At 34.4% G+C, this 25,213-nt stretch overlaps 1 protein-coding gene across 3 annotated transcripts in view; it reads right to left on the bottom strand.

The window, feature by feature from the left end:
* Positions 1-12,269, bottom strand: part of LOC117329787 (protein furry-like) — a 79,997-nt gene extending 67,728 nt beyond the window's left edge. For all 3 annotated transcript variants that reach the window (XM_033887927.1, XM_033887929.1, XM_033887928.1), the window contains exons 1-11: positions 12,196-12,269; positions 11,653-11,747; positions 10,859-11,067; positions 5,357-5,410; positions 4,102-4,238; positions 3,556-3,586; positions 3,247-3,297; positions 2,283-2,362; positions 1,698-1,781; positions 1,035-1,158; positions 356-493 (exon numbers count right to left, since the gene is read on the bottom strand). In XM_033887927.1, coding sequence (XP_033743818.1) covers positions 356-493; positions 1,035-1,158; positions 1,698-1,781; positions 2,283-2,362; positions 3,247-3,297; positions 3,556-3,586; positions 4,102-4,238; positions 5,357-5,410; positions 10,859-11,067; positions 11,653-11,695 — 951 coding nt within the window. In that variant the 5' untranslated portion in view covers positions 11,696-11,747; positions 12,196-12,269. The remainder of the gene's footprint in view (positions 1-355; positions 494-1,034; positions 1,159-1,697; positions 1,782-2,282; positions 2,363-3,246; positions 3,298-3,555; positions 3,587-4,101; positions 4,239-5,356; positions 5,411-10,858; positions 11,068-11,652; positions 11,748-12,195) is intronic.
* Positions 12,270-25,213: the final 12,944 nt, after the last annotated feature.

Below are 25,213 nucleotides of genomic sequence, written 5' to 3'. Positions count from 1 at the left end.
AATAAGCTAATAGAAGTATACACAATGTAATCTGTATCTAAACCAAAAAATTTTAAGTCAAACCTAAATTTTACATTATAATGAGTCAACATCATCGGCTAATAGATTGAGTCTAGATGTTGATTGAGTTTAGATATTTTATTGTTGCAAACATATTTTCACTGTCTCTCCTTCATATAGCATTATAGAACATAGAGAGGAAGCTTATAGTCCCCTCCTAGTTTCATTGGTTGGGGACTAATAAATTCAGACTGTACACCACTGGATTTTCCAAAATTCATAGAAGTGATGATAATATATTAAGAATGACATCAATCGTAAAGAAATGCCTGAGATATCATTCTACAGCACTCACCGCGGCCACAGGCAGGAGAATATCCACAAACAAGGTGGCCAGTGCATGCTTGATGTCACGATCCTTCACCTCCAAGAAATAATGTCCTAGGTCCTGCATGAACATCACACATGCCTCAAAGTCCTCTATAGGGTGCATCTGGGTGTACAAAACACAATAACATTACAATAAAGCTCCAATACACTATTGATTGTTTTTTCTCGTGCCTGAAAAGAACTTCTCTGTTGTTTAATTAAATACATTTAATTCATAACTGGAATAATTGTGGTTCTGATACAACATAATTAACTATATAGTCTATTTTTATTTATAATTCTTCAGCAATTAATGTAACCTGTATCATAATTAATAGCGTAAATGATAAGCTTTATAATTAAACGTTGGAAGGGCTTATTACAGGACAATGAAATCATATTTGAAGGTAATTTTACTTTATATCAATATGGAATAGGAAATTGTATGCTTTGGCATTGAAAGACCTGAACGAAACATTACTTTGACCTTGACACACATCATAATGACCTACCTTGACCTTACCACCTGACAGTGACCTACTTTGACCTTGAAGCTTCTGACAGTGACCTTCATTGACCTTGAAGCACCTGACAGTGACCTACCTTGACCTTGAAGTACCGGATTGTCATATACCTTAACCTTGAAACACCTGACAGTGACCTACCTTGACTTTGAAGTACTTCAGACTGGTGAGGAGACTGATGATGCTCTGGGCGGTATAAGGAGTCTGGTCGCGGAGTTTCAGTTCCTTTAACTCGGACATAAAATGCTTCTTCACAGCAGTGAATCTGTACAAAAAGGCAACTCCTTGTTACAAAAGTATGAGTAAACAAAACAATTTTTTTTTTGCTGGGACGCAGTCAGTTACATTGGGCCTTATTCTTGGGTTCTAAAATGTCCCCTGGACAGAAAACAAGAGAGAAACTACTCCCGACCCTGCAAGGGACACCACTTAGTCGCCTCTTAATGAGATATACAGCTGGTATATTCTTTATCTTAACCAGCTTCATGAGAAAAGCAAACTGCCCTGAGTATAGATTGAACCACATATCTTAACCTAATGTTGCATTAGTACTAAGAATGAGCTGACACAAAGCTCGACACAAAACGTACATAAAAGTCAACCCTTAAATTGAAATCGGTGAAAAATGTAAATATTCACTTAACATCAGTGACTTTTGACTTTTAACTAAATGTTTACTCATCAGTATGATCAAATATTTCAATATACTTTAAAATGAATAAACCTACTCTTGTAGCCCATAATAGGTTTTATAATTCGGTACAAGATCATGAAATGAACTATGACCCCTGAACTCTGACCTACCTTGACTGGACAAGTACACCAATGACCTCTGAGTACAGGTCAGTCAGGATACTGATGTTCCCAGAATTGGGGTTGGTCTGGATTCTGAAAATGAACCAATCATACTTAAGGTTGTATGTTACATTATACAGATGTGTTGTCACCCTTATTCAGAATTATCAGTTTGCAACTTTGCATGTGAGGACTGAATGTTCTTTTTCGAATTGGTTATAGCAGATACGTAAGTAACCGAAATTAGTTTATTGAGGATAAAATTTTAGAGAAAACTAAGGTCACTGAGGAAGAGGACAAGAGAGTCACTGATCGGGAAATGACTTGAATAAGTCTTTAAATATTCCAGTTTACAAATTATGTGAAGTCTTGTCTTAATGAATACTCAAGCATTAAAATTTAATTTGTTTTATCTTTAATCTATTATAAAATGAGCCTTTTAGTTTAAAGGTTTTTACTAATTATGATGTCTATGATTATAAAATGAATAACTGTCATTAACTGACTGATTTTTCGTAGATGTAAATTCAATCACTAATAGATCTTTGATTATCATAGTGCATGGAATATTTTAATGAAGAAAACTACACTCACCCATCCTTGTACTTGAAATGTCGGAAAGCCTGTGTGATTATGTATGTCACCAGATCATTGTGTCCGGGATGGAAACCCAACTGTGATGTAGCAAAACATATCTTTTTAATTTCAGATAAAAATTTTTACTTCAACATAAACCCACTCAACTCACAGCATGCATATGTATTTTCAAAGAGAATGTATTCAATTTGGTAAATCAGAAAATATCTTAAAGTATATATGCCAGATAATGCCCTCATGCCGACTTAAGTAGAAATAAACTGATGAATTTTCTTTCACGATTTCATTTAACTCTATGACATGATTATTAGACCAAAATGAACATCCTAAACTAGATATGTCAATTCAATCTCATAACTTTCAAAAGCAAAAACTTCCATATTCCCATTTTAGATTTAGGAGTATTTGTTGATATTCATGTGAAATTTCTGCAAGATTTTCCTCCTGTAAAGGCCTTATACAATGTATTTTTGACACTGACAGTGTATTTCTGGTTCTATTTTTATTTACAGTGACCTTGACCTTGTAACTTTTTTAAACAGTGTATCACTATGTGAAATTTTGAAATTCTGACCCACTGTATTCTGATATAATCTCCTCAAACAAATGTGCTGAAGGACGGACCATACGGCAGATGATCAGACAATAAGATTACTACAGGGTATCTTTGGTTTGTTTGGTTTGTTTTTGTTTAACGTCCTATTAACAGCCAGGGTCATTTAAGGACGTGCCAGGTTTAGGAGGTGGAGGAAAGCCGGAGTACCCGGAGAAAAACCACCGGCCTACGATCAGTACCTGGCAACTGCCCCACGTAGGTTTCGAACTTGCAACCCAGAGGTGGAGGGCTAGTGATAAAGTGTCGGTACACCTTAACCACTCGGCCACCGCGGCCCCCTCTACAGGGTATCTGTATAGCCATGCCTGACCCTTATAATAATCACCTGACCATAGAGATACATACCTTAGCTAAAACTTCTATCAGCACCAAGCAGTACACAAACTCAACTGCAAGCTGGGTAAACAGAATTTATCAAGATAAAAAATAAATATTATAATACCCACATTTATTATCAAATTTAAAGTAATTGTACTTGCATATATATTTTGTTGAAATGATTTGTACAATTTTTTTTTTTTTTTTTTGCAAATAACACATTTTGACATAAAATGTTAAATGCTAGTCAGAATGACATCAGCATTAAGTGAATTTACAAGAGAGAAAAGGAACTGTGGACGGATGAAGAAGGTACAAAATAAATATCATACTTACATCTCTTCTCTCACAGAGGAAGTCTTTACTTCTGTAAAGAACATTCAAATTATCAATTAGCGTTATTACCATTATTCGATGACAGGCCATTTATTGTGAGAGGTAAATTTACCTCTGACAATGACTAATTCGTCATGATTTCCTGCAATCGATCATGGTTTGACTCTAACATGAAAACTTTCAGGTTTTACTGAGATTTACAGTATGCTTGGAAAGTGAATAAATTATCAAAACTAACAGAAAAAAAAAAAAAATATATCTTAAAATGGATCATCTCCAAAACCCTGATCCCCATTTTAGTGAATGTTTTTGGAGATAATTCCTTTTTTCCCTTTCTGTTCACAACGATCAATCAATAATCAATTATCAATCATTAGAGAAATTGTCATCATCAACTATTATTTTTAAAACAACTACCAAAACTAAATTGTACCTGATCTTGATCAAGGTGCTCTTAACATCATAAAATCTCCCCAGATAATTTAAACAAATGTGCCTTACATTCAAACTAATTTATAAATGTATGCCTTTTGCTATACAACTTACCCCTTGCTTCTGTGCCGTTGTCGAGTGTCTGGTTGAGAGCACTCATCCATCAGATTTTGACGTTCAAACCATCGGAAAAGACTGCGCAGAATGGAAGGCAGACATTGCTCAGCCAGACAACCAAAGGAGTTGAGCAGCTGTTGCATAAAACAGTGAAATATTGTTTCATTCATATAATATAGTCAAACATGTCTAGGTATTATTATAGAATAAATATCAGTTCTTAACTGAACTTAATCTGTACAGACATCAATAGCAGCAATACTTACTTGATCAAAATTAACATATTGTCGTCGAATGTCATAATCTGTTGTTACATAATATCATAATCTGTTGTTACAGAATGTCATAACCTGTTGTTACAGAATGGCATAATGTTGTTACATAATGTCATAATATGTTGTTACATAATGTCATAATCTGTTGTTACAGAATGTCATAATCTGTTGTTACAGAATGTCATACTGTTGTTACATAATATCACAATCTGTTGTTACAGAATGTCATACTGTTGTTACATAATGGCATAATGTTGTTACATAATGTCATACTGTTGTTACATAATGTTAAAATCTGTTTTTTACATAATGTCATAATCTGTTGTTACAGAATGTCATAACCTGTTGTTACATAATATCACAATCTGTTGTTACATAATGTCATACTGTTGTTACATAATGTCATAATCTGTTGTTACAGAATGTCATACTGTTGTTACATAATGTCATACTGTTGTTACATAATGTCAAAATCTGTTTTTTACATAATGTCATAATATGTTGTTGCATATTGTCATAATATGTTGTTTCATATTGTCATAATCTGTTGTTACAGAATGTCATACTGTTGTTACATAATGTCATAACCTGTTTTTACATAATGTCATAATCTGTGGTTACATATTGTCATAATCTGTTGTTAAAACATAATGTCATAATTTGTTGTTACATTATAATATAATAATTAGTTGTTACATAATGTCATAATCTGTTGTTACATAATGTCATACTGTTGTTACATAATGTCATACTGTTGTTACAGAATGTCATACTGTTGTTACATAATATCATAATTTGTTGTTACATTATAATATAATAATTAGTTGTTACAGAATGTAATAACTTGAAAACTACTTTGAGACGGCTATCTTGCCATGATATAGATATATATATAATTCCAAATTATTATAGAATACATTTCAGTTCTTAACCGTAATTAATCAATTTGTACAGACATCAATATTAGCAATACTCACTTGATCAAATTGAGCATCTTCTCCCCTCTGTAAGGACTTTGATAGTGGTTTTTCCTGAAAAGTAAACATATATTGAGATATAATATTGACAATTTTAAAACTATAATAAAACTACAATAGTTTATACGATGCTTGCTGACACAAACCTAGTATTCAATAGGTAAAATAGAATTGAACAAAACGAATAGCTAATAAACTCTCTCCTTTCGGCCAAAATCTTGAGAGCCAAAACAAATAGACATGTTTTTCTTTTCTAAATTAAAAGTCAAAGCTTATTTCGAGTGTTAAAAAGATATATAGTGTTGTTTGTCAAGGGCCTACTTATAAAAAAAAAGATGTTGTCAAGGGCCTACTAATAAAAATCAAAGTACTGAAAGTACTGTAGGAGGCGTTAGTCAGATGTAAAAGGAGATATTTGAAATAAAGCAAGAATACAAATTAAACTGATACCAACATGACTAAACATTTCCACTTAAATGTGTCAAACCAACCGGACATAATGGTTTTCACAGTCCTGATGAATGTAATGGTTTAGACTGTTCCGATATACATAATGGTTTTAACCATCTTAAAAGTTGCAAACCTACTTTTAAAAGTAGTTAAACATTTCTTATTTCAATCAAACCTTTACTTAAAAAGTCAAACATTTTAATTTTTTTTCAAATCAACGTCTACTTAGGTACATGTCATTAACATTCATACTTTAAACCATCTTTTATACTTAAGTAGTTCAAAATTTGCATTTATGTGTTTAAAACAAACTTATATTTTATAGGCCTGGGTATTAGAAACGTCGAAACAATAAGATATGCATTTCAATAAGTTATAGCAATACACGATATGTATTGAAAATACAGGGAGTGTCTGCTACTTTTTTTGTTGAAAGTGTGCAATGTCTTTCAATATCTTTCAATATCTTGTAAACAAAATTGTTTATTCCTTTCTATTTTGATCTTAGAATAATATCAAAATTAGATTGACAGCTTTTAAAAGTTATTACACTTTTTTTTTAACAAAGACCTCATTTTTAAGGACAATTATTTCAAAATTAGATATCAATTCCATCTATTTTAATAGATCCAATGTCAATATTAACAATAAACTGTGATTTGTGATTTGTTGCTTTTTAATTTACCACCAAGATGTAGATAATAGCCTAGTAGCTATAGGTACTGTATATAAATATACAGCGTTTTACATGCAAAATATTGAAGAAAACTTTTTTATATTTGATATCAATTCAATATGATTGTATAAGTCCCTTGGGGTGGGGAAAGAACCCTGGGCCTATTTTTACATCAGGATTGTGTTCATCTCTTGGTGTCCAGCAAGATTATGGAGTTGAGATCCGAATGGTTTCACAGATAAAACAAGAGGCCCAGAGGGCCTGTATCACTCACCTGGTTTTATGAGATATGAAACAAGAATGATGCTTAAATTTATTTGTTGCTGGTATTTCTATGTCAATATATCATAAGCATTTTATATGGGTACATGTACATTGGTTTATTGTTATTCTAAAAATGTCGAAATTAGCGAAATTGACCTATTTTGGTCCCATCCTTCAGCCCCAGGAGGTTAACCCCAACATTCGTACAATTTTGAATACCCACCCCATAACCAAGCTACCATACAAATGTAGGTTTTATACCAAATTGTGCAATTAATCCATGAAATGAAATTGACTTTGGGTACAACCCCATAGGGATTGCTACCACACCAATGTGAGTTATATCCATAACTTAGTTTCAGAGAAACCAATTGACCCCTTTTGACCCTGCCCCCCGGGGGTCAACCCCACCATTTTTACAATTTTGAATCTCTACCCAAAAGGATGCTACCAGTCAAGTATGGGCTATATCGATTGCTTAGTTTCAGAGAAGAAGTTATTTATGTCAATTGAGCCAAATTGACCCCTTTTGAGCCAACAATTGAGTTGCAATTTATGGATAATTTTTGATTTTGGCAAGAAAACATTCTTTAAAGGGCATGTCTGCATCATTTTTAATAATTTGCCCTTGAAACTTCACACACACCTTCATAAGAGCCGGTTCTTTAAAATGTGAATGAAGGTCAAGGTCAGAGAGATAAACTCAATATGTGTAGCCAGTTACACATGTTACATGTATCTGTTTGCCAAATATCCAGCCTTCATGTGTATGTGCAGTTTTGGGTCATTTTTTCATTTTGGTAGGAATTTCTTTTTAAAAGTGCCATATCTGCGTCATTTTGATTATTTGACCTTGATACATTGCACACACCTTTAAAGGGGCGGATTCTTAAAAATGTGACCCAAATTAATAATTTTGAAAGAACTTTAAATTTTCTTCATCATTTGACCCCCGTGACCTTGAATGAAGGTCAAGGTCAAATATAAGTATAACATTTGTAGCCAGCCATACATTATCGATGCGCCAAACATCAAGCCTTCATGTGTATATTATAGATAAAAGAGCAGAAACCTTTATTCTGCAATTTTGGATTATTTTTTAATTTTGGCTGGAGAAAATAGCTTTATGATTCTTTTCCAAGTGCCATATCTTTCTGCCATATTTGTATCTGATGACAATAAAATATGCACATTCGAACCCATAACAAGTCGTTGGCCTTGACATTCTCTGACAATATATCATTGAGAAAAGTTTGCCCTAACCACGTGCTAACCAATTTCCAATGAAAATGAAACAAATTATGCTAAAATACGTGTGATGAGTTTCCTATATAAACTATAGTAAAATGTATCCTCTCCCCAGGGAGAATGCGACACATAGGGGGCCATGAAATTAACAATTTTGATAAAACAGCTTTAGAACCTTTTGTACACCATTCTGCGATATCTTGGTCTTAAGAAGAAGACTGACGCATGACGACATATCAAATTATAATGGTGTATATTATGAGCTGAATGTCAAAGGATTGTAAACTCTACAAATTGTATTATATTATCAGGCAGTCAGCCTAAATGTATGTTTCATATCTACCATATTAGAAGTTTGATGTTTTGTACGATATATATATATACTTAATTTTTACACATACATTAAAGGAGTTAGCTACTTTCATAAATTAAGATGTTTTTTTCTAGAGTTTACTAGGCCGGATGAAATATGATCATGAGCAATCAGTATGGTCAATATGAGATTTGATAAAATGCCTCTCGTAGTCAACCACTCATGATCACTCAACTTCTTTTTGTAGGAGTCAATATTATATGTAGGAGAATTAAACTCTCGCGATGTCTGTTGCACATAAGTACAAAGAAATACATTATCACTTAAGCCGAAAAAATTCACACTTAAGTAGCAATAACACATAATAGTCAAAAACCCAATATATGTGATCCGTGATAAGAAACAGTACTTATAAGCATTTTTGGCAATTTATCCTGAAACAGCTATAGCCTTCCATATTTGACATCCCACAGATTGTTGCTTGTATATATATATATAGTTTTAAAGGTCAACATTGGAAAAAACCTAAATGGTTATACATGAATTCATAATAAATAGAATTATTGACAAAAAAGTTTCATTTATTTTCACACTTTCTGGAGACCAATAAGGAGATTGATGAGCATTTTAAGGGATTTGTTCATGACATGAAAATCAAACATTTTTAATTAAATTTCAAAAGCAAATATAGATTTATTTTGAAAGTTATGAGGAATATTGATATTTGATAAAGTCTTATATTATATGGATTTGATATATCGATTGCCAATAGATATACATGTATTTATCATTTTACATGAAAACAACAAAAAGTTATATTACATGAAAACAACAAAAAGTTGTACTAATAGGTTAAAATGCAATTGGTATACATTTTGTTAATCTACAATTACTTTGTATTGTTTAAATATTCTATGTAATACAAACATTCCACAGCTTGGTGCATACAAATGTATACATGTATATATATTACATGAAAACATTTGAAAAGGTTGAATCGTGAGCTGAATAATATATAAATAAGACAAGCTGGTTCAATAATAATTTAGCATTTTCATATATATTACGAGTGCGAGTAGCTACTGCATTAAACCTTATCACAAAAACCCAGATTATGTATATTGTCTCTGTCGGGGAAGGTACAGCACAAATGACCACCACGACAGATATGTGCCAGTTTTCTTAGTTTTAAAAAATAAACGATCGAATTCCATCACGCCATCACGTAGATCACTCTAGGTCTACCGATTCATAGATTTGAAACACAGGGACTTCGATCAGTTATCGCAGTAATCCGAAGGGTTCTGGTGTTGATATCGCCTTAAAGCTGATTAAAGTCTGCATATAGTATTTAGCAAGATCGTCAGAAAATTCGGACTATAATCGCAGTAGATATTGTGATTTTGTGGTCTGGCCAGGCTTGAACAACTTATCGTAAACAGTTTCGTCCTAAATAAACAAACGCTTATTTCAAACAGATTTAAACTTTGTAAGCAACTTGCCTTTAATTCATGTTGATAGATATTAATTTCTAGCGACAAACATCACACTTTGATGCTTCGTGTGAAGCCCGTGTCCACGTGCCTCCATTTTGACAGAGTGCTCGCTCACGTAAACAGACGGAACACGTGATCGCTAAATATCGGACCAAATCTCATAAAATCTCGTGAACAAACTACCAAGTTGTAAACAAAAGAAATGTTGTTAGCCAAAACCTGGAGGGTATTATGAAAATCGGGAATTTGTTTGCGCTTGTCGTCTTTATTCCTAGTAGTTATAAACAAGTGTCCTCTGTAAGGTAACGTCAGAATCTCGCAGTTATCTCCCTTCAAACAGTATTTTCGATATAGATTTGCAAAAATCGATGCAGGTGTAGATATTTACAAGACATTATTCTTATTGTTTATTCAAAATAGTTCCTGAAATGTTCACAACATTATCAGCATAGTTAATACATTTCTGTGCACATCTACTTTGAATGACGGACTACAATGAGGTGCCTCATACTTGGAACTAATAGTATAAGCGAATCATTATCCCTAGTTACAGAAATTACCACCAGAGGTCTCAAATTCCGGGCTTCCGCCGAAGAGAAATTTATACTGAATATACCTTTTTTCATGTAATAGCACTTTATTTGTAGTCTTGATAGTTTTCATAAATGTATATATAGTTCAACTACATCATATATGAACCGAAAGAGACTACAAAATGAACTGTGAAAGGAAATATACCGAAAATGAAAGTGAGAGATTGTGACGTCACAACTCGTAGGTGATTGTAATATGGCAGGCGTAAACGCCTCCATAAAAAGATGTATAACCACATTTTTTACTAAATGATATGATTAACTGTTAACCCTAGCTTGCCGCAAACGTCGACAAGAAAAACTAAAATGAACATGTGTGCTAAAAAAAATTTCTTGCAGGGTTAGGTGGGTATTTTCTTGTGAGCGAAAAATACTGAAATAGTATACTTCTTGTGAAGAACATCCTAAAAAATAAACTGGTACGAAAATCTCAGAGATCAACTCAACTGTGTGAAAACATACCAGCGGTTCAGCTAACACTTGTTCTACTTTCTTTTCTGCCATGTTACAGAATTCGAGAAACAGTGTCTGTAGTATGTACTCTCCAGGCTTAGTACCATCATCCCCGCTGCGACTGCCAGGACAACTGTTGTTCCGTCGCCATGGAAACCGTATCATCAACATCTCCCTACCGTCTTGTCCATCTTTCTTTTCCATGTTTCCTTGTGTACCTGTTTAAGAGCACAAAACACAAGAATTAATTTTTTTCTCAAATCGGATTGCAATAAGTATTCGGACTAAGCTAATAACAAACACAAGAATTTGATATGTTATAAAAAAAATATTCTCAAATCGGATTGCTAATAACAAATCTTTTTAGTTACGGACATATATGGTTCACCAATATATCTTCAAATGTCAAAAAATACCAATATTACAAGGAAGATGGCATTGACCATATACTTTAAACATGAATTCAGAATTTTCTCGATATATTTTCTAAGGTCAAATTATAGAGAATAGTTATTATATGAATAGAGAAAAAAATGTGGCACATGATTAAAAAAAGAGAACAACAGATTTGTTTCATACCAGAGTCCAATAATTCAACAAGTGGCTAATATATGTCAAACAACTGGACATGACCTGTTATAGTTTTTCTTAGGCCAGCCAATGATAAAAAATATAGCTATGATGTGTCAACGAAGCTATATCACATACAGCTCCCTAGGACACTATATAGCACTAATATACAACACTGCTTCACTCTAAACTAAAAAATTTAAAGATAAATGTTAATCTTGTCTTATACAAACTTTTTTCTTCAATATTTGCCATCTTTTGAGCAGTGGAATCCATGTCCCACCTCAGATGAAGTGATCACAAGTAAATGTTGATCATGTCATGGTTTCTGCAAATTAAAATAGTAAATTAGGGTGTCAAGGTGAATGTAAACCACGACAAAATCTACAGAGTTCAATTATTTCAATTAAAAACACAATATTGAATAAAATTGAAAAATATTATTTAATTCATTTTAAAGCCAAATTCCCAAAATTTGCAATTTACTCCTGATAAAATCTTTCCCAATTCACCAATTTTCTTTCCCAAATGAGACAAAAAGGCCCCTTCCTAAACCAGTGAGAATACGCCCTGCTAGCATTTATGATCTTACTTCCAGCTTCTGAAGCAAAGAATCGAAATTATCGAACAGGAGGATGCAATTTGATGGGCGGAACGTCACATTATTAATCCCCCACAGTTGCTGTCATAATTCTCATCATCAAGTTACAATTATCATAACACTAAGTGCATACTAATCTGTTAATAACTCATCTAGAAAACACGAATGATTGTACCTTATAAGTTGTTTTCATCTCAGACGATAAAATGTAAACTTCGTCGATTCTACCGGAAGTTAACTATTCCCTTGCGGTAGCCTGCTTGACTAAGGGTAGATAACTCGCTGCTAAAAACTGTATGTTTTTCATTTTTTTTTCTCTCTCTGTTTTTATTTTTAGATTTTTTTTTTTTACCAAATCACATGCCAACAGTAAATATTTAACATACTAGATTCTCCAGAAACATTGCTACACATCTGCTTATTTTGTTTAAAATGTAAATATGGCCAAAACATGTACAGGGAAACTCATGATGATCATTCGATATTAATTGACAATTCATGCAGGGAGCAATGTTAATGTCGAACCTTCACTTCATGAGAATATCTCGTATATCTTTAATAATATATTTAATAAAAGATAAGCGTATCATATACAACAAAGGTCTAAATATCACAGTATATGTGCTATATACATATGTATATTTATAATTTCATAATATTTAGAACTGTCAACAATATATATATTATATTGCATTGGAGAATCTTACAATCTGACGAAACACACGACACATGATGCCATTTAATACGAAGATTTCCGATGTTTTATCGGGCTTTTAAAAATCTGATATCGGCCAATATCAAATTTTCAAAAGGCCGAAACAACAGCAGAAACCTTCGGATAAGGATATGTCATCCGACAATGAGAAATTACATTCCATGCTTCATATGTTCATACATGTAGGCAATGAAATTGAATAAAGATGCTACAAGCCTGCGTTTACATATGCCGATACCAAATAAAAGCCAACTAGCATGGCTTATCATATAGCTCCGTTCATAGTAATGAATTTGACTAAATCCACAAAGAGTTTTGTCTTCATTCGGAACTTAGTTTCAACAATTCAGCTATAGATGTCGTTCACATTTCTACTTTGTATATGTGGAAATTATGTGTTTAAGAAAGGCGATATACTTATTGCACTGTGCATTTTGAGATACATTTTGCAGGTTTAAACCCAAATGCTGAAATTTTGTAATATGGAAACATGTCGATAATTTAAAATGTACGTTCGTATCCGAGCACGCGCCACACCGGTAGGTATAATGTGACTGAATCACCACATTATATTTTACACGCGTGTACAATCTGTACACATGACCAAGTGTCTACAATAATATAAATTAACGTTTTCAAAACAGCATGGAAAGTAAAACATTGGAAACACTGGGAAACATATTCAGGTCATTTGATCTGGTTTTCATATAGGGAAGCACGCGTTTGAGTTTTATGACAACCGGATTGGTTTGATATAGAGATTGCAGTACCATGCACGGAATCATCGTCCTCCTTCCTTCCGTCCTCTGTATTGAAATGTGATGCACTATCCAACTCCCACAATTGTTTGAGGATATCAACAAATAAATAAATAAATAAATAAATAAAAAGATTGATCGATGGATGGATGGATCACTAGCGGATCCAGGGGGGTCCTGGGGGTCAGAACCCCCCCCCCCCCCCCCCCCCTTTCGGAGCCTTAAAAATGCCTTGGCGGCCCCCAGACCCCTCGCCAAAAAAAAAATTCGGCTCGCGCATTATAACTAACTTAATATTACTGGACCGCCACACCCCCACCCCTACCTTTCGAAAATCCTGGATCCGCGCCTGGGAAAGATGGTTTTATCATATTTCTTTAGGATATCTCTGCGGCTGCCTAAACAAGAAATATATTGAAAATGGATGCTGTTCATATCTTAATTTTACAGAAAGTAACGAAATAAATTTTCTCTTATGTATGCTCGCGATGATCCCATGTTCTGATCGTCATTTGTTTTAATCCATCTTGACTTTATAAATATGGTGTATTAACGAAAAGTCAATAACTTTCTCTACACGAGCAAGTTACAAACTTTTGATATTATTCTCGCACATGAAAGTCACATTAGATATAACTTTGAATGCATCGATGAATTCGGCAACTTACTCTCTAGAAAACGATTCCGAATGATTGCCAATTTGCTAGATTCTTTTTCCGCTGCGAAGCCCCCCTGGAACCCCCTACCAGGGCGCTGCCCTAGACCAACTGGGGGCCTTGGCGGTCCCGGACCCCTCGCCAAAAATCAACAAAAACAGAAATCGGCTTGCATTATCACTACCCTTTCTCAAATCCTGGATCCGCGCCTGTCAGATATAACTTTGACCGTATCGTTGGATTCGTGCAACTTGTTCTCTAGACGATCCCGAATGATTGCAAATTTGTTATATTCATTTTCCGCGGATGGATGGATGGATGGATGGATGGTGAGACAGACAGACGGACGGACGGACGAACGGACGAGGGAGGATCGACTTGTGGGGTCTTTTGAGAACTTGTGGGGTGCAAAGTACTTTTTTTTCTAATTTGCGAAGGAGCGAAAACACGATGGCGAAGGAGTGAAGGAGTGAAGGAGCGAAGGAGCGATATTGGAAATTTGGCTCTAACGGAACACCATAGGAACAAATATGCATGGGAATATCCCTACCGGGGGGGGGGGGTTAATGTTTCACGGACACTGAGACCACGTGCCTTCCTGTGTGTACTGTCTTTGCCCATGACAACTTTAATAACAAATTGAACTTTACTTGTAAATAAAGGTCTAACTAACCCATTTTGAGCGCGGCAAATGTTGAAAGTTTGGCCCAGAAAAATGATAACATTACAATTTTGACAATAATAAAAATTCATGCTGTAACTTAAACAATCAACACACTCTTGACGGCGGTGATTCAGTCAATTCTCGGGAAAATGTTACATATGTACAGAATGTAACAGCCTCTTTACTAAAGTAGCATTGGCGCCGTTGATTACATAAACTACGAGGGCTGATTGATATGTTGTGAGCCTCGTATTGAAGGAGGTACTCAAGGATGTTATTTTTAAGTTCTACTATTGTCTTACTATATACTGCCATGTGCCCAAGGACTGGTCTTATTTTGTTAGTTTATATCGACGAGGTAGCACTCTAAAGTAAACAAGATGGACAAAATCGGTTAGGGTAGGGTTAGGGTAAAAGAGTTTGTCATTGCCATGGCTGTCATTCACGATTGTGGCTTAAAATTGATTGAGCATCCGTCTTATTCACCTGATCTCGCTCCATCAGACTTTTATCTATGTCCAAAACTGAAAAGTTATTTCAGGCACCCTAACCTTAACATGCAGTGGTTGCCTTTCTGAACAGCCATGAAAAGAAAATCTATGAGAGTGACATTGAGACACTTAAACACCGCTGGCAAAAGTGTATAGAATATAGATACTGGAGGGGATTATGTTGAAAAGTAATACAATATGTCCGGTAAAATTCAAAACCTTAAATACGAGGCACACAATTTATCAGTCACCCCTCATAAAATAACTACATGTATGACACATTTCATTTGTCATTTCGCATGTATTCATGAGCAATTTGTTTTACTAAAAGTTCATTTCAGTGTGTATCTGGTAATATTATTATATAAATATTTCTCTCGGTACAACCACGACAGGACATTCAAATCTATATCTTCGGATCACCAACACAAAGTGTATATGATGCATTGTGCCAATACATGTAAATAGCTATATAACATAGTAACACAAATGACAAAGGAAGGCACCTTTTTGACTCGTGCCCTGACCGGGCCTCGAACTCACGATCTACGGCATCCAATCACCTAGCCAGAAATACCCGCAGCTTATATCACTGCGTCACATCGGCGGTCTTTAAAAGAACGTTTCAATGGCGCAGTGATGGTCGACATTGTCCTCACTAAACTGACCAATCAGAGAGTACGGAAGAAACAATTGTTACGTCACACAAACCCAAAGGTTTCAAGAATTTAAAAACATGTCAAAAATATTACATTACACGTTAAATATAGCTGTTATCAACCAAGAACAAAGGAACACACAAATCGATTTTATATTTGTATGATTGTGATTAGCACTTAAGATTTGAATGTTTGTAATTAGCACTGTATATTTGTATGTTCGCATTTAGCATTGCAGATTTGTATGTTTGTAATTAGCATTGTAGATTTGTATGTTTGTGATTAGCATTGCAGATTTGTATGTTTGTGATTAGCATTGCAGATTTGTATGTTTGTGATTAGCATTGCAGATTTGTATGTTTGTGATTAGCATTGCAGATTTGTATGTTTGTAATTAGCATTGTAGATTTGTATGTTTGTAACTAGCACTGAAGATTTGTATGTTTGTAACTAGCACTGAAGATTTGTATGTTTGTAACTAGCACTGAATATTTGTATGTTTGTAATTAGTATTGTAGATTTGTATGTTTGTAACTAGCACTGAATATTTGTATGTTTGTAACTAGCACTGAAGATTTGTATGTTTGTAACTAGCACTGAAGATTTGTATGTTTGTGACTAGCACTGAAGATTTGTATGTTTGTGACTAGCACTGAATATGCGTATATGTGTATACATGCAAATTGTTCTTCATCTATGTCCAATTTACGTTCATTTCCGGTCTAGAGTCTTTTAACTTGGGTCACAATTCGTTTTTCATTGATTCATAGATCATGTCTATCACGCGATAGGCAGAAAAAAATGTACCATATATTTTGATGACGTCATACACAAACAACCATTTTTTTCGCAAAAACTTATTGGTTTTGGTGACTTTTATGCAATCGTTACCATACAAAGATAATGAAGACCAATCATATGTCATTTTCCTCTGAATACACGGACACAAAATTATAATTGAGATTGAAATACGTTTCTTTCTGGTAAATAGCGCGCGGAAAATTTGAAACATTGTCCTGCGTTTGGTTAACATCAAACTCTTACTATTGTTAATTAAACATACTTAAACTGTGGTGTACCTAGCATCAATTACGGGTCTTAGAAGGACGAAAGAGTTGTGTGATGTCCCTATCATCCATGACCAGTCCTAAAAGAACGAAAGAGTTTTGTGATTTTCTAGCATCAATGACGAGTCACAGAAGGACGAAACAGTTGTATGATGTCGGTAGCATCACTGATGAGTCCTAGAAGGACGGAACAGCTGCATGATGTCCCTAACATGTGTTTTTATCCGATAAGGATTAAACGAGATATTGAATTTGCATCTATGTATAGATCGTAAACCGATGTGCACTCTTTATACAAACAACTTCACGATCTATTCAGTGTGTACCTCAGGCTTCAGTCTGTACATCGACAGACAAATATATTATCTCGTACAATATTACTTGTATGTATGATACATAGAAATAGGTTTGATATTGAGAGATTTTTTTATATCTAATTACTATCTACCATACCCATAACATCTTAAATTTATTTATCATTCATAGTAGTCAACATTTTTAAAAACATGATAATTACGCTTGACAATATGGTGTACTGCGTGTGAACACAACTCTCTATCTTATTCATATATACATGTTAGTTTTCTTTTAAAAAAATAGTCAACATTATATTTCATAAATATATAATTATGTCATTATATATATAAATCATACATCATAAAAAGTCAACATTATTTGTTAAAGATATATAATCATATAAATATACATGTAAATCATAAATTATGGAAAGTCAATATTACATATTACAGATATATAATTATATAAATATATAAGTAAATCATGTACTCTAAATAGTCAACTGTAGTCATTGTTTTATCAATAATTATTATTTATAGTATATATGTATATCAATATATGTAAATCATGCATCATAAAAAGTCAACATTATTTATCATAAATTTATAATTATGTAAGTAAATAATATATTATGGAAAGTCAACATTACATATTATAGATATACGATTATATATGTAAATCAAACATTATAAATAGTCAACTGTAGTTATTGTTTTATCAATAATTATGATTTATAGTATAGATGTATAAGACAATATTGTGTACTGCACGTGGGCACTGTCTGATTCATGTAGATATGTTTATATTCTTTTAGAAACGGAACAGATCATCCGGCTGAGGATGTTTAGGAAATCTACTGCAGTTGTATCACTATATATATATGGACTCTATCCACAAAGCTAGGGACGAGAAGACTAAACATGACAGAAATGTTTATATTTTGGCTACGTTTAGTGCTTGTCTTATAATTATCAGATTGATAACTGCTTTAGCTAAGATATTTCGATGCGATCTCGTGGAACGAAGATTATCAAATGACAAGTTTCTTTAAATGGAACAAGTAAATAATTACATATTTGGATTTATCAGAAAGCTAAAAAGGAAGTGTAGACATCCGTTTCCGCCGCTGACAACAAACGTTTAAACGACTTTTGAGAGTTTAATCAAATTAAGGATAAGCACAAGACATGTGTTTCACAGTAAAATGGACGTTTGTGTTGATCCTATACGCTCAAACATGTGGAGACATTATTTATGGCTCGTCTGTTATTGACGTAACATCAGATACATCATTAAAATCCTGGACTGAGGCATCGGTGTCAGAAACTTGTCAGTTGGCAGGTGGGACACAATCCAGTGGAGTGTCTTTGTCATCACTGACCTTTAACCTGACGGATTCAGAGCTACCGACAGTCGAAGCGTGGATTGGTGCCACAGTTTCGTATTCAGGATGGCTGGAGCTTCAAAGTTGCAACTATGGCAAGGAAAACGATCTGGCATATCGCTATGATATTAGCATAAGCAAAGATCCGGCGGAAACATGTTTAGAAAAGTGTGGAAACGCGATATTTTATCTTACTAACGAATGGTGCTACTGCTCTGCGGGCGTTACGTATTCTGAAATATCGAACTGCAACGTGATCTCATGTCCTAACGATAGATTCTGTGGCAGTCAATCGCAGATATTCAGCACATTTACTTACTACTGTATGTGTAAGTATGCACCTGCTGCATCTATAATAGAAGACAATGTGATTGGCGAATGTAAGAAAGTTGTGCATGACGACAAAGGAAACGTTGACATAGTGACGGCCGATTGTGAGGACCAAAACCCAGTTTTATGTAGGAATTTGGAAAGTAGAGCGCAATATATTCCTGGTGGAATATCGAGATCCTGGGCTGTGTGTGCCGGCTTGTGTAACGCAGAGGGCGCCATTATCGCTGATCTGGATGGTGCCCGTTTTGCATTTAATGGGGACTACGTCCATTGGATAGGTGTTATTCGCATTGCGCATGTCACATGGGAGACAACTCACAGTGGGGTACCTAATTATTGTTTATCCGTGACATTAGATGCCAATGGAACCGCCACCAAGAAAGTCCGTGACTGTTCTACACTGCTGCCAAGCCTTTGTGAAATAATCCCAGTGGTTACCGTAACGCAGTCTGTTTCACAAGAACAGACAACTTCTGTACAGACTTCTTCGTCGACGCAGGCTACAACAATGGATTCAAACATGTCGGGACAGAATACAACAATGGCTGCTTCGGCGTCACCAACAGACAAGACAGGGCTGATAGTTGGTATTATATTGGCAGTCATCATCGGCCTGGCGCTTGTCGCTTTGACACAATACCTTATAACAAAACGAAGACGAAAGCGGAAAGAATTGGAGGAAAGGAATCGGCTAGGTTCTCTTAAGAAGTTACCTCATTCTCTACGAAAAGCGGGAGAGGAAAATAAGTTATCATTCATGGAAGCTGGAAACGACCCTCACATTTATAATGATTTACATGAGATGCGACAGTCGAAAACAGCTCATGCTGATATGTATGACCATGTTGAGACCGGGAGAGGGTCGATGAACCTATACTCAGAACTAAACAAGAATGGACAGGGTCAGAAAGACACAGAAGCCACAACCTACGATACAATGGCTAGTATAAACGCGGAGAGGGAGGCGGGAAAAGAGAGGCCAATGGTAGCGATTCCTCCCTCAGATAATGGCACTTCTAACTCCCCCGGGGAAGTTTAATGCATGTAGGATTACCTATATAGTATATGCAACATACCTTTGACCAATAACATGAATGTTCTGTAACCTAATTTAATTTTACGGTGATTTATTTTAAAGATTTTATTCTCATTAGCTGTATCGCAGCAACATATATCTGCGGTCTTGGCTTTCATTTTGATACATATATAGGTAACATGTTCGCGGGTATAATTTTCGCGAGTTTCCTTGCTGGCAAATATCGCAACAATAAATCGCTCACAAAGATTTATTGGTTTGCAGTATATGAAGTCTAGTTTTACTTTTCTGTGATTTCTGAAAAAAGAAGTTAAATGTTTTTTGTTTTTACGAACTAGAATAAAACTATAGCCAGTTATGTTTCGCCGATATCGGGATTATTCAAAGACGAATCCAGAGCTGTTAACAGGATGCTATATCCGCAAAAAACCTCTTGCATGATATTTTATGATTGAGTACCGAAATAAGTCGAATTGAAATGTTGGAAAGTATATTTGTTATTGCTACAGCTATAGCAAGTATCTGATTCTCTGTGAAAGATTAGACTTTCTTATTCAGATTTATGTTTCTGGAGTCCATCCTAAAGGTGTATAGTGCATAAAAGTTAATCTCCACGAAAATGTTATTTTCGCGCTTTTCACGGTTGGACCATACCAAGAATTTAACAATGACAGTGATTCAACTTCCAGACATTATTGTAACCCCGAGCTACCGAAAAATGTCGATAATAGACAAACGCTACTTTATTCGACTGTTTCACGTTATGACTACAATGTAAAAATTTGAAATACAATCGTACTCCCCCTCTAAATTTAGTGTGTTCCTTAAGGTCTTATAGGCGCTTATTTTCTGACACTGTTAACATATACACTACAGTTCTGTTACACTTGGAACGTTTAAATCGAATAGCTAGCCAACTAAATTTGAGATAAAGTGTTGTAATATTCATAAGATAGTCCATTGTAAGTGATGGTTGCAAATTATCTGAAAAATACCTCACTTCTTTGAAGTTGCAGGGAGAGGGAATGAAGTTCTTTTTTCCATAATGTTCAAAAAATAAAAAAATAAATAAAGAATATATGAGTTTTTTAATGACACAATTAAAAAAAGTAATTGTTTAACTCATTAACAGTAAAAAAAATAAATAAAATTAAGAAAAGCATTTTTGAAATTTTTATTAAATACAGAGGGAGATTTCCTGAATGTTGCATTTTGAGGATTTCCATTGTAACAAAACATATGCACAGTTGAAAAATGAACATGAACATTTGAAATCATTAAAAAAACATCCTAAAAAGTTATGATTCTAACAAATTGTAATAAAGACTTCGAGATTAACTTCACTGTAATTTACGTAATAACTTTAACAGGACTTTTGGAGGGCAGTGTATATACATGTATATATATATAATTTTACTATATTTATTTTAGTACCATGGGTATCAATTTATGCATTTCTGTGACGATCAGTGCATACAATGTGAGCTTTGTAATCATTTAAGGTGTTCCCATGTAAAATAAATATATTTATTTTTCTCTTTACTGATACCATGCAAAAGAGAGATTATGAATTGTGTTGTTTAGTGTTACCTTGTGAAATAGAGAGTGTTATAATTACATTTCGTATTACGATATAAAATATATATATTCATAATTAGATAACGTGTTACCATGTAAAATGTTGAATATTGTAATGACATTCAATGTTATCATATAAAATGTAAATTATTGTAATTACATTTATTTTCCAATAAAAGTGATGGAACGGGAATTTATAAATATTTTGTGTCTACAACAAAACAAAGGACAATCTTACTGTATAACATGACATACTCGTTTGTTCTCTCTTTTGTTGTTTAGAACTTTCAAATTATTTCGTGGGCTCAAATTTTCGTGGTTAGCCCATGCAACAATGATATGATATATTACATTTATATTCGTGGTTTCATAGCAACCATGAAATCAACGAAAAATTATACACAACGTACGTTTCATCTGATACTGTAAAATAAGTTCCGATGTTTATATATATCTATACAGTAACAAGAGAATATGCTTATTCAAATAATGTGCAAATAATTAAACTGTTTCATCTAATGACAAGGTGTGTTTAAGTCAATTATTTTGAAAAAAAAAATATATATATCAGTGAATTTATGATTGACATAAATTGAAAGTTTCTCTTACGATTCTTCAACTGTTTGCTATTTTACCAGAAACTTGAAGCAAATAAAGGTTGTTTTTTTTTATTCAGGAAACATTCGCGGTGTAAATATATTTCAAATCCAATTACACTCAATCACACAAATGAATGGGGATACCAACATGCAAACGAAACCATAATTCTAACTCAAAATCAGTGAAATTTGGTACAAGGAAAATACGATCAGGTGTTTCAAAAGAATAAGCGTCTTCTGTTTTCACCGACAAAAAACTGCCATGTTATTGAAGATTTATTACATCCGGGTGAAGTCAAATCCTCAATATGGTAGCCAATGACAACGGATTTGACTTGCTAGGACAAATACACATCACAGGCGTCTGTCTGTCTTTATATCACACACGATAAAAACATTTTTTAAAGGATATCATGATGTTGACCTTAATTCTTCCCCCATGTCCTCATCAGCCTGCTTCTCGTTAACCTTTTATTGTTAGTAGGTTTTCCACCAGTCGACTTCTGTCACCAGAATCGTTAAAATTGCAACAAGTAATTGAATGCATGGGACATGCGAACACTGTATGTAGGGGAAGTAGGAATATTACTATCTAGGAATGGCTAGTTAAAACATCACGCCTATCATACAGCATGGTAACATATTTAATGAGTTTGGTGATAAAATCTTCCGAAAGACAATTAGCATACAGTATTCATGGGAACACAATCCGTTCCACATTGTTAGCCGACATGGTTCTTACTTATGCCATACGAGGCTGATTATATTGAAAAAACAAGAAAAAAACAAAACAAAACAAAAACTAAAAAACCCCATCATAGCAGATCACAGATCTTGCAAAATCTTTCAATGTCACCTGTAGTTACATTGATGTTGTGCTAGCTTTATATACTGTAAACAGCTTAATTTGTCGCGCTTGAATTTTAGCACAAAGGCTAATTAAACGGATTAGCGGAATAAATTAGCGCATCGATAATGCTTGCTATGTAAAACATTGTAGATAAACTACCGTAAGCGAAAAAGAAAAAAAAAATTGCCATCGCAAAATCGCTAAAATTTACAGTAACAAAACTTTATTTGCTATGTCATTGTTATAATTTGAGTTTTTCTTGGAAATAAAAATAACAGTAAACAATTTGTTGATTTTTTGTCTCCATGCATACTCCATACTAATTATGTGGATAGTTTGGTTTAGATATCGGCATTGGAGAGAAGACAAGATTTATATTTGGTTTTCCGTTTGGAGCACGGGAACTTGGCATTAATTTTCAATCAACGACCTAAATATGTAGATATGTAGATAATATAAATGCATCTATAGACAGTATGTAGGGTTACTACACAGGGACATGTCTAGTCTTATACTAAAAATAGCAAGAAATACCTTTATATAAAGACAAGAACTTTATTTATATGTATTTCTAGCTATTTTTTAATATAAGACTAGACATGCCCCTGTGGTTTCGAATTCACAACCCAGAGGTGGAGGGCTAGTGTTAAAGTGTCGGGACACCTTAACCACTCGGCCACCGCGGCTATACTATTACTATTATTAATATGGACCGTATGTTGGGTCACTGTACAACGTGTGAAACTAGTGAAACTAGTGAAACTATATTTTAAATATATAGAATTTAGGTCGGGAATTTATGTTTCCACTGGTTTGGATTTCATTTTGTTCAGATAATAAGTCGAAGTTTTGAGCTAGTTCGAAACTTCGGGATATCAAGTCGAAATTTCGAGACATTAACTCGGAATTTCGAGATAAGTTGAAAATTTGAGGAAAGGATTCGCGATTTTTTTGGGTAGAAACTCAAAAGTTCAAGAGAGTAACTCGAAATTCGGAGATAAGGAATAAACAAAAAACCGATGTGGCAGAAATACGCTTCCGCAGAAAAGCAGTTCAGTGCAGATGTGTAATATTTTGTGACATTTATTTCCTGGTTGTACTTCAAACATATGTGTCCTCAGTGCGCATGCTCAGCTCGGTACAAGTGCTTGGTAGACATTTATATGCATCGTGTATAGTGATATTCTGACAGGAGACGAAACGTGTTTGTTCAGCATACATGAAAACAATGAAGATTCAGAATATTTTCGTGAATTGTTTCATATTAATGAGGTATCTAGCGTTGACAACCGGCAACCGCCACTTCGTGTCCGAGTCCTCAGTCAGATCAACCTGGAACGACACGTACAAGTCGCAGGAAAAATGTGACCTAGCAAGCGATGCAGATTTGGTAGGTTTCGAGGACCTGCCCGGGATCGGAGACATCGGACCAGTCTGGCTAGCGTCCGGTACTGTTCTGACAGAATGGATTCATATGACCGGCTGCTTTACTGTACATCCAAGAATTAATATTAAAAAAAACCAGACTTTCACAACAATAGAAAATTGTTTGAAATTTTGCGGTGGAAACTTTGGGATCACTGATAATATCTGCATTTGTTCAGGCTATTACAATCCGTCTTCATCGGGATGTTTAGCGTGGGCATGCTCCTCTGAGGATAATATGTTTTGCGGAAATACCAAAGGAAATCATGGATATAGTTGTGTGTGTGAGTATGTGTTGCAAAACACTTTTGTAAGACAACCTGATAATATAGACAATAATTGCGTGTCGTACGATTCCAATGGCTCATCACTAATTGCACACAATTGTTCCGATGAACTTCCATCGCTGTGTTTTGACATTGGTGTGGGAAAATATCACAAACTCGATCAGCAGCTCCCATGGGCAAAAGCAGGATTCCATTGTTACGAAGATAACAAGCAATTTTATTCTTCTGGCAGTATGGCAGGGACAAACGATTTGTAATGAACACTTGGAAAACATGGATTGCGGTGTTTCGTATCAAAATGAGGTCGGAAGATGTACCGTCCAATCTTTTTGACAAGTTTTACTGTCCTGCTATCGAAAAACACAATAACAACACGAAGCGTATTTTGAAGCCT

Source organism: Pecten maximus, chromosome 6, assembly GCF_902652985.1.
Source record: "Pecten maximus chromosome 6, xPecMax1.1, whole genome shotgun sequence".
In the NCBI taxonomy this organism is placed as follows: domain Eukaryota; kingdom Metazoa; phylum Mollusca; class Bivalvia; order Pectinida; family Pectinidae; genus Pecten; species Pecten maximus.
This window is presented reverse-complemented; position numbering and strand designations above follow the sequence as displayed.